Genomic DNA, 13,924 nt, shown 5'->3' on the forward strand with positions numbered 1-13,924 from the left:
AAGGGCAGATTGAACTTGGTAGCCTATTAAAATTCAGACGTTGAGCTTTCCTTTTAAAGATCGATCTTCTGATAGTAGTATCAATAATAAACGTTATCTTTATCCAGCAATCTTTATTGTCTTTATATCATTAAAGATAATGCCTATGTAAGAGTAGGGAATAACGTAGTGAAATTGAGAAACTCCAGCAGTTAGGCACACATCCAAAGAGAGGAAGGCCCTGTCCCATCAGAAAGCTATGGCAAGCCATTTAAACAATTATTGTTTGAAATTAACCAGACTCTATTGACGCAAATCACCCTGATGGATTCAAGCCTCATGATTACACATTTATTTATTCCAAATGATGACACACAATTCAATCCAAATGATGTAGTGCTTTCGTCTGCGAGTATAGTCCTGGCTGTAAAAACACACACAGGCAAAGAAGTCCTCGAGGGAACGATCCCCCTGTGAGTTGAGAAGGATCTAAACTGCTGCTAGAAACACTTTCTAAGGTCCGATCTTCTGTCAGCAGTGGTTGAGTCAAGGATGAAAAGAGGCTGGATTTAAACACAGCAGTTAATTATAATAAACACTTAAATCAATATAAACTCTCTAGAAATCAGAATACAAACACGCAGCAAAAGAACAACCATTAAACAATGGCGAAAACGGACAAAGAACTCTTCAAACTCAGGGCTTAGGATAATCAAAGGGAGGACAACAAGAATCAGGTGTGGCAGATAAATCCAACAATAAATAACCATAGAAACTAATGCAAATGTCAGATTTAAAGGGGTCATATAATGCCATTTTTGTACAAGCTAGTATGATTCTTTAGGGTCTAAATTAAAAGTTTGTAATATACTTTAATTACAAATTCTCATTAGTATTGTAAGAAAACACTTATTTTACTTGGTCAAAAACAGCTCTGTTTTCAGCACGCCGTTTCAGTGCATATGACTTTAAATGATAATGAGCTTTGCTCACCCCGCCTCTCTGTTCTGTGCGTACACCGTTTGTAACACAATAACACAATAACCATAACGCGTTGTTCAGTATAAACGTGGGATTATGAATTATATTGAGAACATCATACATAGAAAACATGCCGTAATGTACCCTAAGTGTAAACCTTAGACGCATTCATTGTGAAGCGTGCAGCTAGCGATTTGCAAAGATTAATATAAATATTAATATAAAGTTTAACAAAACGTTACACTCAATTCAGTTGTTCTAGAGGTTCAGCAGGAACACGAATATCTGGTACCGATCCTTTTTTCATGAGCAGCTTCTTAGCAAATCCAGCTTTATACTGACCCTCCTTTATAAAGCAGTCCACTGAGAAATGATTCGCGCAAACATGAAAGCATTGACGGCGCTCGTGGGGAATATTCCCTTCGAAAACAAACTCAGCCACTGCGTCTTCAGCGGTTCGGATTTAGGAACATTAAAATGACTGTGTTCGTTATTACACCCAAGAACAGAACACCACAATCGCTTAGACGCCATTCTGCTCATAGACAGTGCTCCAGCATATCAACAATGACCGCGCCGGTCCGCGCCGCGCAGACTATGATTGACAGCTCGCTCACGAGCGAGGGCGGGTCTGTGTTGAAACGCTGCTGTCAATCAACAATCGTGGGAGGGGCTTCCGAGCGTGTGACGTCACAAAATCGAACGGCTCGATTTGAGGCAGGGGAAAACATATAAGGAGATTAAAACAAAAACACTGGATGGATTTTTATCATTTTATGATGGTTGTGTACAGGCACTGCCAACACACATTTCAGTACAATCAACTTGTAAAAGTGCATGTACCATTATATTACCCCTTTAACAAGTGTGAACGGCAACAATAAAAAAAATCCCATGAAATACAAATCCATTTAGAGCTACATTAATATGTGGTTTGAAATTCTATTCAAATCGAATTTCTGGAAATACGTTTCAGTCTGTTTCAGCGCTACGATCGGATTTCGCGTGGTTTATGTGACTTTCTCACGCCACGTTACACATAAACGTCAGACGTTCTTATAGGAAACATTGAATGTCGCTACAGAAACAAGGTTGTGTTGCAAAGTGCAAGACGAGTAGAAAATGACAATATAAATGAGACAAGCCTCGTCCGGTTCTGCCGCTGCTTCAGAAGACGCTGTAGTCCAGCGCAGAGGCTACACCTTTATTCATGTTGTAAATAAGACAACATCTCTATTGCAAACCCCTCCATGCGACATTCAGTGTAGCTCTAAATGGTATGCACATATTCTTCTGGCACGGGACACACAAAACCAGATCTGAACAGTTGCGATACACTGTGTTGACAGTCAATCATTTGAGATCAGATTCCAATCGGATACACAAATAATCGGATTTGGACTGACAGTGTGAACGTAAGTTAAGAGTCCAACTCAAACTAAACTTAAAAACTCAGAAATGACAGTAATTAGACTACAGTTACTTTTTATTGATTATATGATTACATGTTATTTTCACAATGGCAGTAAATTATTCATAGATAAATTGCCATTCTAGAAAGCATTTATGAGTTATCAATATTCCAGTAGATGCAGTATTTTTCAGTTTTGTGCGATGGAAAGTTTCCATGGCTGTTCTTCGTGGAACTTTATTTTGAAAAGTGTAGAGCAGATGTTCATGTTGCATGTGTAATTACAGGCCTGTGAGTGAGAATGTTTGCTAAATTTGGAATAAAATCGACTATATTGAATATCACCAACAATCTAAAAGGATGTTTCATCAGTGAAAAAGATCTGTTAAACTGCCCCTATCAATGCTTTTAAAATGTAAATGCAGCAAAACACAACACACCCACACACACACAGAGTTCATATTATAGTCGGCTCATCCCGCCCTCTGCTGGAGGCTGACGGGACTGTGGCTTTCTTGACTAAACTGATACACTTCACAAAAACCTGGAGTTTAATAAAGTCAGGTCCATGATGTTGAATAACTGATCATGAGCATTTCTCCCTCTCTCCCTCTTTTCAGAGGACCGGAAGCTGTTTGTGGGGATGTTGGGAAAGCAACAGTCTGATGAGGACGTGAAGAAGATGTTTGAACCGTTCGGCAGCATCGATGAGTGCACCGTGCTGAGAGGACCTGACGGCACCAGCAAAGGTCTGTTAACAAACACGTGCACATGCGTGGGAGACTGTGTGTTAACAAACACAAACTCAATCTGATGTTTATGTTGTTTTCACAGGTTGTGCGTTTGTGAAGTACCAGAGTCACACTGAGGCCCAGTCTGCCATTAACAGTCTGCACGGGAGCCGGACTCTGCCTGTGAGTGTCTCTCCTCTCATTCCCTGCGTCTCCTTGTCCACACTATCCATCCTAAACAGTATGTGAGATTTAAAAAAGTGTGTCCCAAAGCATAGTATGTTGAAAAGAGTATGCCAGAAGTCCTTCTGCCAGTTCAGAACTACAAACACGAGTAAAAAGTGTTCAGAAAACTACAAAACATGGCGGATGTGCGTGACCGATGGTTACGTAGAGAGGTTTAGATAAAGGGGTTTGAGTGACTTATAATCAACATGTAAGGTGATGAAATATATTTATGTAATGTTATCCGTGTTATATTTCATCTGCAACAACAACATGAACGCATTGTTATGCATTAATATGAGGAGAGTCTTTGCATGAAAGACCCGTGACTGGCAGGTCAATGTGATACTGCATTTCTATCCGATACAGTAGCTAATTAAATGACATTAAACGTGGAGGTTTTATCTTTGACTTGATGATTGACAGGTCAGTTTACATGACAGGATGCGTGTAACTAAGCGACAGAGAGCAACCGTTAAAGACGCTATTTTATGACGTGATAGCATGTCCCAAAGCTTGTCTACTCTTCTGCTACACACTCAAAAGTATGTACTTTTTCTTCACAAAAAGAGTAAATACTTGTAGGGCATAGTAGCCTGGCTAACGTCAGACCCAAGTCTCATTGAGACTTGGGTCTGGGAACCACATGTTCATTTTCTCGTATTTGAGGCGTGGTTTACGAACGCCCAGAGCTGTTTATTGGGTGCTAAGAATGTCTATCAAATGTGCCTGTACGTAGCTCATAGCCAATCGTTTCAATTATACCAGATGACGTATGCAGAGCGACAGAAATTAGACGAGGAAGAAGACGATGGGTCAGAGATTTATGTGTACACGATGGCGTGTATCTAACGGCCGTTTCACATCGCATGCGTGAGCGGCGCGTATTTTTTTCGCCGTGCATGTTAATCAATGAGTGCATTCACACCTGGAGCAGGAGCGGCGCGTAAGCGTCGAGCAGGAGCGCTCAATTAAAGTGAAAGCACACTTTTGATGGACAAAAATAAATATGATCACACAAAAAGTGCCCAAAATGCACAGAATAAGCATGTCTAGTGAGTTTTAACAAGAACTTGAGTAGGCAAATCAAAAAAAAAAAAAAAGACTCAAAAATATTTATAGAAGATTTAGGCTACCCGGTAAAAACTTGTTTTTAATTATTCAGTTTGGGTGAAAGTTGTGTATTATATAAAAAAAACTAAAGTGAACTAGCCAGAAAATATTCTATATAAACGTTCTTTTAGTTTATGTAACACAGAGACAGCTGCATAGGCTAGCACAACCCAAATCAAACCCGAGTGTGTGGTTTATTTGTGTGTTTTGTTTTTTATCCGCGGAGTTTGCAGTCTTGTAAACATATCGAAAGTATGACTGAAACTAATAGATTGGAGCCATTTTCTGGGTTGTTTAACATTTATATGCGAATGTTGTACACCTCCCCATTACAAACTTTCAAGACTATCAATGTTATAAGTGACCAACTTCTAAAAACAAATGTATAGTTGTCTTTGTAAAGAATTGCTCGCTTATATATGTAGCTTTGGAGCCGCTGCTGTGACACTGTACAAACGCTTCCAGTGTGAATACTCTCGCGCGTCTGCAGCTGCAGTGACGATGTAAGTTAGTTACGCTGACGCGCTGCTCAAGTGCCGCTCACGCTTGCGGTGTGAAACGGCCGTAAGGCTGCATCGAAAGGTAACTTCGCGTCTGCTGCCATGTTGGATCCATAGGTATAAACAAACTGCTTCGGTGGGTCGCACAGACGACGTCGTCATCGTCTTGCTGCTCCCTCCCCGTTCTGTGATTGGTTCCCTAGACGAGGCGAAAATTTGGTCCATGGTATCCAGACTACCTAGCAGCGTGAATAAAATCGCGCTGCGCAAAGGCAGCATGGGGAAACCCAGGCTAAGGGCATAGTAGAAGTAGGCGAATTGAGATGCAGCATGCGTCTCCTCCTGCTCTCCTGTCAGCGGTTAACTCTTTCTGTCTGTCTGTCTGTCTGTCTGTCTGTCTGTCTGCCTGTCTGTCTGTAGGGCGCCTCCTCCAGTCTGGTGGTGAAGTTTGCAGACACAGAGAAAGAGCGAGGTGTTCGGCGTATGCAGCAGGTCGCCTCACAGCTCGGCGTCTTCAGTCCAGTGACGCTCAACTTTAATGCTTATAATGCCTACACACAAGCAGTGAGTAAACACACACACACACACACACACACACACAGTATAGTGAATTTTTCTAGTCCATGTCTATGGTTAATAAATCTTTTCCTTCACTAGGTGTGCCAGTGACACATTTTAAAGTAGAAATTTGTCATGCAGTCTCTCCATGTAGCAAGATGAGCACATAAAAGCTGAATTCTTAATTATAATAATTATACTAGAATTAGCAAAATGATGTTAGTTTTAAATTGAGGTTTGCATTTATTCATTTATTCACAGAGTTATACTGTTATTTAGCAAAGACACATTAAATTGATCAAAAGTGACAGTAAAGTAATTTATAATGTTACAAAAGATTTATATTTGAAATAAATGCTTTTCATTTGAGCTTTCCATTCATCAAAGAATCCTGAAAGATAAAATGTATCACTGTTTTCAACATTGATTATAATCAGAAATGTTTCTTTAGCAGCAAATCAGCATATTAAAATGATTTCTGAAGGATCATGTGACACTGAAGACTGGAGTAATGATGCTGAAAATACAGCTTTGCATCACAGTAATGAATTACTTTTTAATATATATTCACATAGAAAACAGTTATTTTAAACCGTAGTAATCATTTCTAAAATTATTTATTATAGAAAGTCAAATATTTCTGTTCTTATTGTATATTTTTGATCATATAAGTGCAGCCGTGGTGAGCATATAACAGACGTATTTCAAAAACATTAAAAAATCTTACTAACCCAGATTTTTGAAAGGTATATACAGTATGCTTTTCCTTTATAACAATACTAATAATAATTTTACAATGAAATGGTTCCTGTTTATTTCCCTGTACAGTTTTGGACATTGTTATAAATTAATAATGAGTGTGTTTTAAAAAACTTGTTTTAGTCCATTGTGCCAAAAGTACTTTTAAACACCCGAATATTCAAGTGGTTTGTTTATTTTAGTCTTTGGAGTATTATCTTTACAAATATCAGTATTGTTTTCTTTTTCTTTTTTTATGATGAATCTTCATAGCTTAAGCCCTTTATCCAATATTTCACGTATGCTTTACTCAATCCCTGCACAATACTGTACTCCGTTATACTGTTGTTTGCATTTCCTTTCCATTACTAATGACAGTCATTATGGGTTTAGCTGGCAAGTGAACTGAAGACTCAGCCACATGTTGAGGTTGTTGAGGTTGTTGAGGTTGAGCCACTGACTCTCTCTTCTGTCTGTCGCAGCTGGTTCAGCAACAGGCTCTGGCGGCACAGTCCGCCTACTTGTCACCCGTTGCCACAGTTGCAGGGTTGCAGATGCAGCACATGGCAGCTCTCAATGCAAACGGCATCCTCACCCCACTCACACCCTCTTCTGGTAATTACCACCATTACCCTACTGGCAGCATTACAGTACACTCTGAAGAACATAAACAGTCGGCTTGTAACAACAAGTAGAAACCCCGGTAACGCTTCCTTTCACAGTACAGTACTTACGTGTACTTACCTAGAAAGCTAATATAAGGTAAGTACATGGGTTAGGGGTAGGTTCAGGGGTAGGTTCAGGGTTAGTACCTAGTTATTACCCAGTAATTGTAATTACTATAAAAAGTACATAGTATGTACATGGGTAACAGGACTGTAAAAGGAAGCGTTACCGAACCCTCATGAGCTTCCATAAAGAACCATGCTTCGAAAGTGCTATATAGGACCTTAATGGTGTTATAAATAACCTTTTTTTATTACAACAATATTTATTTTCATTAATATTAGTATATTAATATTATTAATATTATTTTTATATATTATTTATTAATATTGTTTTTTAGTCCTCTTATCTATCTGCCTGGTCTTATTATATCTTGTTGCCTCTATTTGGGTTTTACATTTAAAAAAAAAAAAAAAACAGCAAGTTGTGTCAATTAGGTACTTTTATTTTTTATTGACATGGCAGATTGTGAATGTGGCAAATATGACTGTGCTCTAACAACAGAGGTTAGCTGAATACATTTGACTCTGAACACGATATAGATGTAATGAAGACCAAGTTCCAGTGAAATATCTTCTCATTCCCACATGATGTCTTTACGTCCTTCATTATGTGTGTGTGTATTCTGAGTGGAAGTTTCTGGCATTCTGCAGATGTTGAGGTTATGATACGTGACACAATTGAGTTTAGTTACATTGTGTCTCTTCTATTTGATTATGTAAAACAATTATGTTCATGAAGGCCAAAATTAGCAAAAGTATGAGCCCTTTATGTTAAAAGGAAAAGGTGATATAAAGTTATGGGGTAGCTTTAATGTTTTTTGTGACTGAGTGTGTTTAGGCATAAAGTCATAAATAAAAAAAAAATCGAACAATATTGATCATAAATTCCATATCTCTGTTACTTACTTTGTGGAGAAGAGAAGATGAGTATCCTTAACTGAACAGAGATGCTCACACTTACATGTTCGTTAAACTAAAAGGAGAAAAAGACATGATTGTTAGGAAATGATTGTTACAATTTTTAAAGTTATAATTTATTGACATTTTAAGAAAGAAATGATTTACTGTTGAGAGTATGTTGACAGTCTGTGTGTAGTGGTATAGATGAGCTCCAGAAAATCAATAATGAGGAGGCTTTGACAGTGACAGATCTGAAAAACAAGAAGACATACAAACACACAAACACAAAGATGAACACACAGAACCATTTCTGCATATAAAGGGTTCTTCAGGACGATACGGTTCTAATAGAACTGTTACTACGTGTAAAGAACCATCTGTGATTGAGGAAATAGATCAGAATGCCATTATAATATAAAATGTTACTTTACAATATTAACAATTAAATAATGTATTATAGTTTAAATTGATATAAAATGCAATTAGCAGAGTGCTTTTTTACCCACTGTAAAATAACTCTATCAATTTTAATATGGCGTACTGCCGAACACTGACAAACATTTATGAAATATATAAACTAACACTCTATAAACTAAATGTCATTTATATTAAAACTTGTAGGTCATGTATTTAAATATATTTATAATTAGCCTATACATTTTTAATGATGATAAAATATAATAACCTTACATGAAATATCGAATAACACTACAGTTAAAATGATAAAGTAATTTACATGTGCTTTGATATGCTAGTCATCACATCAAAATAAGTGTACTTCTTGACAAAAGATTATTAAAACATAGTGATTTAAAATCTACTTTAATGCGTTAGGAAAAATAGTCATGAAAGTGTACTCTCTTTAAGTGAACTTAAGTGGACTTATGTTTCATTAATACTATATTATCTGCAAGAACAGTTTTTAAAATGATACTTTTAAGATTTGAAGTAGCTACACTCAGCACAATTAAGCGCACTTCTTTTTCACAAGGGTCTTTATGCAAAGAGCTCAGTGGCCAAATGGCACTCTTCATATTCACTTAGTCTTGTGGACCATTGTAAGTCCACAAGACAGCAAATGAATATGAAGAGTGCCACCGTAGGGTGTCCTGTTTGTCATTTTAGGTTTCAGAAGAGTGCCTACCGTAATTGCAATCGATATGTGCCCTTGATGCGCACTGAGGCGAGCTCTGCTGCAAACTTCTATCAGACTTAGGCTTAGGGTTTCATTTAGGACAGGGCCAGTGTTTAACGCTCTTGTCAGTCTAAACTCCTCGCTGCTCTGTGATTGGCTACAGGTGCAAACACTCCTCCCACTATTACGGCAACACCTTTGTCGGCTCTGCCTCCACCAATGGGAGTGAACGGCTATAGTCAAATCCCGGCAACCGCCAATGGACAGCCAGCATTGGAAATCTACACCAATGGTGTTCATCCATATCAAGGTGAGAATCCCTAATGCTTTGGGAAGGCTTGAATTAACAACAACTAGCCAGAATACCCTAGCAACTGCATATCAACCACCCACAATCCTCTTACATGTTGGCGGTGAGTTTTGCATACACAGGAACCAGTCACATGTATTCATAAAATGCTAAATGCTTTGTCCTCATGGTCTCTCCAGCCCAGAGTCCAGCTCTTCAGTTAGATCCGCTCCAGCAGGCGTACGCAGGCATGCAGCATTACACAGGTGACTGAGCAGCTGCATCTCTCATGCACAGGCTTTTGTGTCAGATCAGCCTTTGTCTTTCTGTATCAGCATGTGTCAAACTCTGTGTTTCACAGCAGCCTATCCGACTGCGTATGGATTGGTCAGCCAGCCGTTTCTACAGCAACCCACCATGGTTGCCCAGCAACAAACCCAGCAACAGAGAGAAGGTGATTCATTTCCTGTTAAAAAAAAAAAGCACATATTCACTGCATCCAAAATTGCATACTTTATAGTACATTGATTTGATTTAACCCTCATGTGGTGTTCAAAACCCTATAACACCTGTGGTGTTCCCGGTCAAAAATGACCGGCCCAAAAAAAAAAACGTATAAATCCCTCATTATACCATATTTTCACCCAATCTTGGATTCAATCTTTTTTTCAACTTGTTCTCTTTCACGATTAATCAGATGCAAACAGAAATTTAAAACCAGTCCTAATTGAAAGAGAACAAGTTGACAAAAAGATTGAATCCAAGATTGGGTGAAAATATGGTATAATGAGTGATTTATAATCTATTTTTATAGGCCGTTCATTTTTGACCGGGAACACCACAAGTGTGACTATGTGCCATATTTTTTACAAAACAAAAGTTTCAAAACAAAATTCCTGGTGAAACATTAGAGTAGACTAGTGTGATCAACAGTAGCCATTTTTTTCTTTTTCTTTTTTTTCATATTTCCAAATTTACTCATAAATTATTTGTTTTTTACTCAAAAAATGAGATGCCTACTCTCAGATAAATGAGGCCCACGATTAATCAGATGCAAACAGAAATATAAAACCAGTCCTAATTGAAAGAGAACAAGTTGACAAAAAGATTGAATCCAAGATTGGGTGAAAATATGGTATAATGAGTGACTTATAAGCTATTTTTTATAGGCCGGTCATTTTTGGAAAAAAAAAGAGAGAGATTTAGTTATACCGTTTGGGAACAAAGTCACTAAGTTTCAGTCCAAAGCGATAACATTAACTAGTATTTTCGGGAAAAAGAAAATCTTCTCCGGGTCAAATTGACCCGAACACCACATGAGGTTAAAAACATACTTCGCAGAATGATACAAAATACGTTCTATATAGTCTGAATGTGTGTAGTTTGAATGAAATTCGGGCGTGCGTACTACATCCGCCAGGTTGTCATTATTATGTGACTCACGGCGTCAGTTGCGTCGCTTCACCGCCATCCACAAATCCTCTCCCGTGGCCTTATGGGATAGTAAAGTGTCCATCGAATCTCCACGGAAATAGTAGGTCATCCGGGTGCTTTTCACTTACTGTTCTGACATACAATACATATGTGTTCTGACATACTACTGTTGCCGTACTGTTCCATGCATATTATGGGCCAGATTTACTGAACAGGGCAAATTAGTGTGAAAGAGCAATTTCAGAAAAGCGCTGGATCATTTCCTTAATGACCAACACAATCTACCAAGAGAATCGCAAATTAGCGTCTGGTTTAAGACAGGCTTTTTTTGAGCAGTAAATAATGGCACAAATACCAGTAAATTGACAAGTGCAAACCTTAGAAAATCACCATGCGTGATTCATTTAAATACTCTCCTCCCATAACGTTTGCGTCAGAAATGGAAACTCCTACAAATGCATGTGCAATAATGTCAGCTGCAAAAGTATCCCTGTCCAGCCTTTTCAGAGCTATTTTTTGACTGCGTGTCTTTAGTAAATCCTGACATTATTTTTTTAACACCAAAAGAGGGTTTGCGCTGGAGCAAGCTGTTCGTAAATCTGGCCCTATATAGCAGGAAAGTATTCGGTTTCAGACACAGTGTTTTTGTACGTCCTCAGAAGTTAGACTGTACCCTGTAAAGAAGTACACTTTACCATACTTTTAAGTACTTATTATGGAAATATACTTTAAAACAACATACTTGAGTGTGAACTGAATGTATTGTTTTCGGACACTGAAATGCCTGTTAATTGCAATTAAATAAAAAAGTATCAGTTTCAGTTTATATTTAATTTATTAATTAAAATTACCTGGACTTTTAGAGTGCTTGACCCACTTAAGTAATTAAGTACATATTTAAATGTAATTTCATAATTACTTGTATTAATTGAAATATGGTTATACTGACAAGCATTTATGGTAAACTAAAATATACTTGAATGCCTTTTCTACTGAAACTTGTATGCCTTGTATTTAAATATATTTGTTCTAATGAAGTTGTAATTTAGTACATTTATAATATATATTAACTTTAAATGTAATATCGAATAACACACTACAGTTAAAATTATAATCAAGTACTTTACATGTCCTTTCCTATGTTAGTCAACACATCAAAATAAGTGTACTTCTTTAAAGCACGACCAAACATAATGATTTAAAATTATTATTACAAAGTGCACATGTTAAAAGTGCACTTAAGTGGGTTAAGAAACATCTGGTGCGTTCCATTCGATAGGGTCCCTACGCAGTGTTCACTACACCCTGAACACGGTATATCAGTTGAAGTGAACTATGAATAAATGTGTTCTTAATCTATGGTCTTAATAATTGTCAGCGCTTTCTTTCCCACGTGCAGCTGCATAAACACTCCTGAGGTAAATGAAGTAAAATAAAAAAAATTACAGCGCCTCAGCTGCTTCTCAGCACTTTCAATTGGTTTACATATTCATACAATAGACTATGAAAATGTAACATTCATCACTGTAACCATTCATAAATACTCTAGTTTGTATAATAACAATATTTACGAATACTCAAATGTATATGTAAACTCCTCCATCGCAAAGCCGTTCAAAATCTCTCCCAACGGCTCTGCTCTATGGTTAGTTCAGACTGGTGACACAGACTGGTGATTTTTGCTCTCCACTTCGTATGAAGTGATGTATCGATGTTCCCTTATTCCCTACGCCGTTTGCAGTGCTCCCTTCGGATTGTGATCTCACTTAAGATGGTTCGCAGTCCACTTACGGTCGAATGGAACGCACCTATAGTCATGAAAGTGTCTCTCTTTAAGTGCACTTAAGTGGCCTTTTATTTAATTAGTATTATATTATCTGCAAGTGCAGTTAATATACTTTAAAGATTTGAAGTACACATTCAATACAATTAATTGCACTTCTTTTACTCAAGGGTATGGAGGCAAATCATTGTTTTTTTTTAAGATATATATATATATTTATAAATCATTGCATGTGAGCTGTTTCTCATTATGATTATATCTGTCTATAAAGCTTACATTGAGTCTAATGTGTGTGATGCAGGTCCTGAGGGGTGTAACATCTTCATTTACCATTTACCTCAAGAGTTCACTGACTCTGAAATGCTCCAGATGTTTCTACCATTCGGTAACGTCATTTCTGCAAAAGTTTTTGTCGATCGAGCCACCAATCAAAGCAAATGCTTCGGTAAGAATGAGAAAAACGTATGTGTTCGTAATACTAACCTTCAAACTCTGGTCCACAATAGACCTATTGTCGATTTGACTGAACTATCGGATGAGAACCAAACCTGAACTCAATTGAGATGAATAATGACACTATTGCCTTCGGTAGAGCTGCTTTACAGCGGAATAAGATTTGTGTGTTAATAATTGATGAATTTTGCAACATTGACAGTTATTGGTCACACTTTATTTTACAGTGTCCATGTTACAGTGTAATTATGCATTTAAAGGGTTAGTTCACCCAAAAATGAAAATGATGTCATTAATGACTCACCCTCATGTCGTTCCAAGCCCGTAAGACCTCCGTTCATCTTCAGAACACAGTTTAGGATATTTTAGATTTAGTCCGAGAGTTTTCTGTCCCTCCATTGAAAATGTATGTACGGTATACTGTCCTTGTCCAGAAAGGAAATAAAGACATCATCAAAGTAGTCCATGTGACATCAGTGGGTTAGTTAGAATGTTTTGAAGCATCGAAAATACATTTTGGTCCAAAAATAACAAAAACTACGACTTTATTCAGCATTGTATTGTCTTCCGGTTCTGTTGTGGATCCGCGTTCAGTGCCGCTGCTGACGTAAGACGCTGCTGACGTGTGTCTGGTGTGTGTGTGTGTGTCTGGTGCGTCCGAGCTTCGTCTACAGTCTGAGGGAGACGCACGCTGGAAACAAAACAATCTTCGCAAACATGTCTAAGGATTTCCACACAGAGGAAGACTTGCATTTTTTTGCCCAGCCATATTTATTTGAACCCGAATACACGGACGCACCAGACACACGTCAGCAGCGGCACTGAACGCGGATCCACAACAGAACCGGAAGACAATACAATGCTGAATAAAGTCGTAGTTTTTCTTATTTTTGGACCAAAATGTATTTTCGATGCTTCAAAACATTCTAACTAACCCACTGATGTCACATGGACTACTTTGATGAT

General features: G+C 37.8%; 1 protein-coding gene across 3 annotated transcripts in view; it reads left to right on the plus strand.

The window, feature by feature from the left end:
- The window catches only part of celf3b (cugbp, Elav-like family member 3b), a 56,486-nt gene that overhangs the window by 35,514 nt on the left and 7,048 nt on the right, over positions 1–13,924 (plus strand). Inside the window, exons 4-11 of one of the 3 annotated variants that reach the window (XM_056257885.1) lie at positions 2,992–3,120; positions 3,206–3,285; positions 5,361–5,504; positions 6,719–6,851; positions 9,163–9,309; positions 9,489–9,554; positions 9,650–9,742; positions 12,807–12,950. In XM_056257885.1, the coding sequence (XP_056113860.1) occupies positions 2,992–3,120; positions 3,206–3,285; positions 5,361–5,504; positions 6,719–6,851; positions 9,163–9,309; positions 9,489–9,554; positions 9,650–9,742; positions 12,807–12,950 (936 nt within the window). The remainder of the gene's footprint in view (positions 1–2,991; positions 3,121–3,205; positions 3,286–5,360; positions 5,505–6,718; positions 6,852–9,162; positions 9,310–9,488; positions 9,555–9,649; positions 9,743–12,806; positions 12,951–13,924) is intronic. The other 2 variants (XM_056257893.1, XM_056257900.1) reach the window with 2 other exon arrangements.

Source organism: Rhinichthys klamathensis, unplaced genomic scaffold, assembly GCF_029890125.1.
Source record: "Rhinichthys klamathensis goyatoka isolate OS25496 unplaced genomic scaffold, OSU_Roscu_1.1 h1tg000006l_1, whole genome shotgun sequence".
Taxonomy (NCBI): domain Eukaryota; kingdom Metazoa; phylum Chordata; class Actinopteri; order Cypriniformes; family Leuciscidae; genus Rhinichthys; species Rhinichthys klamathensis.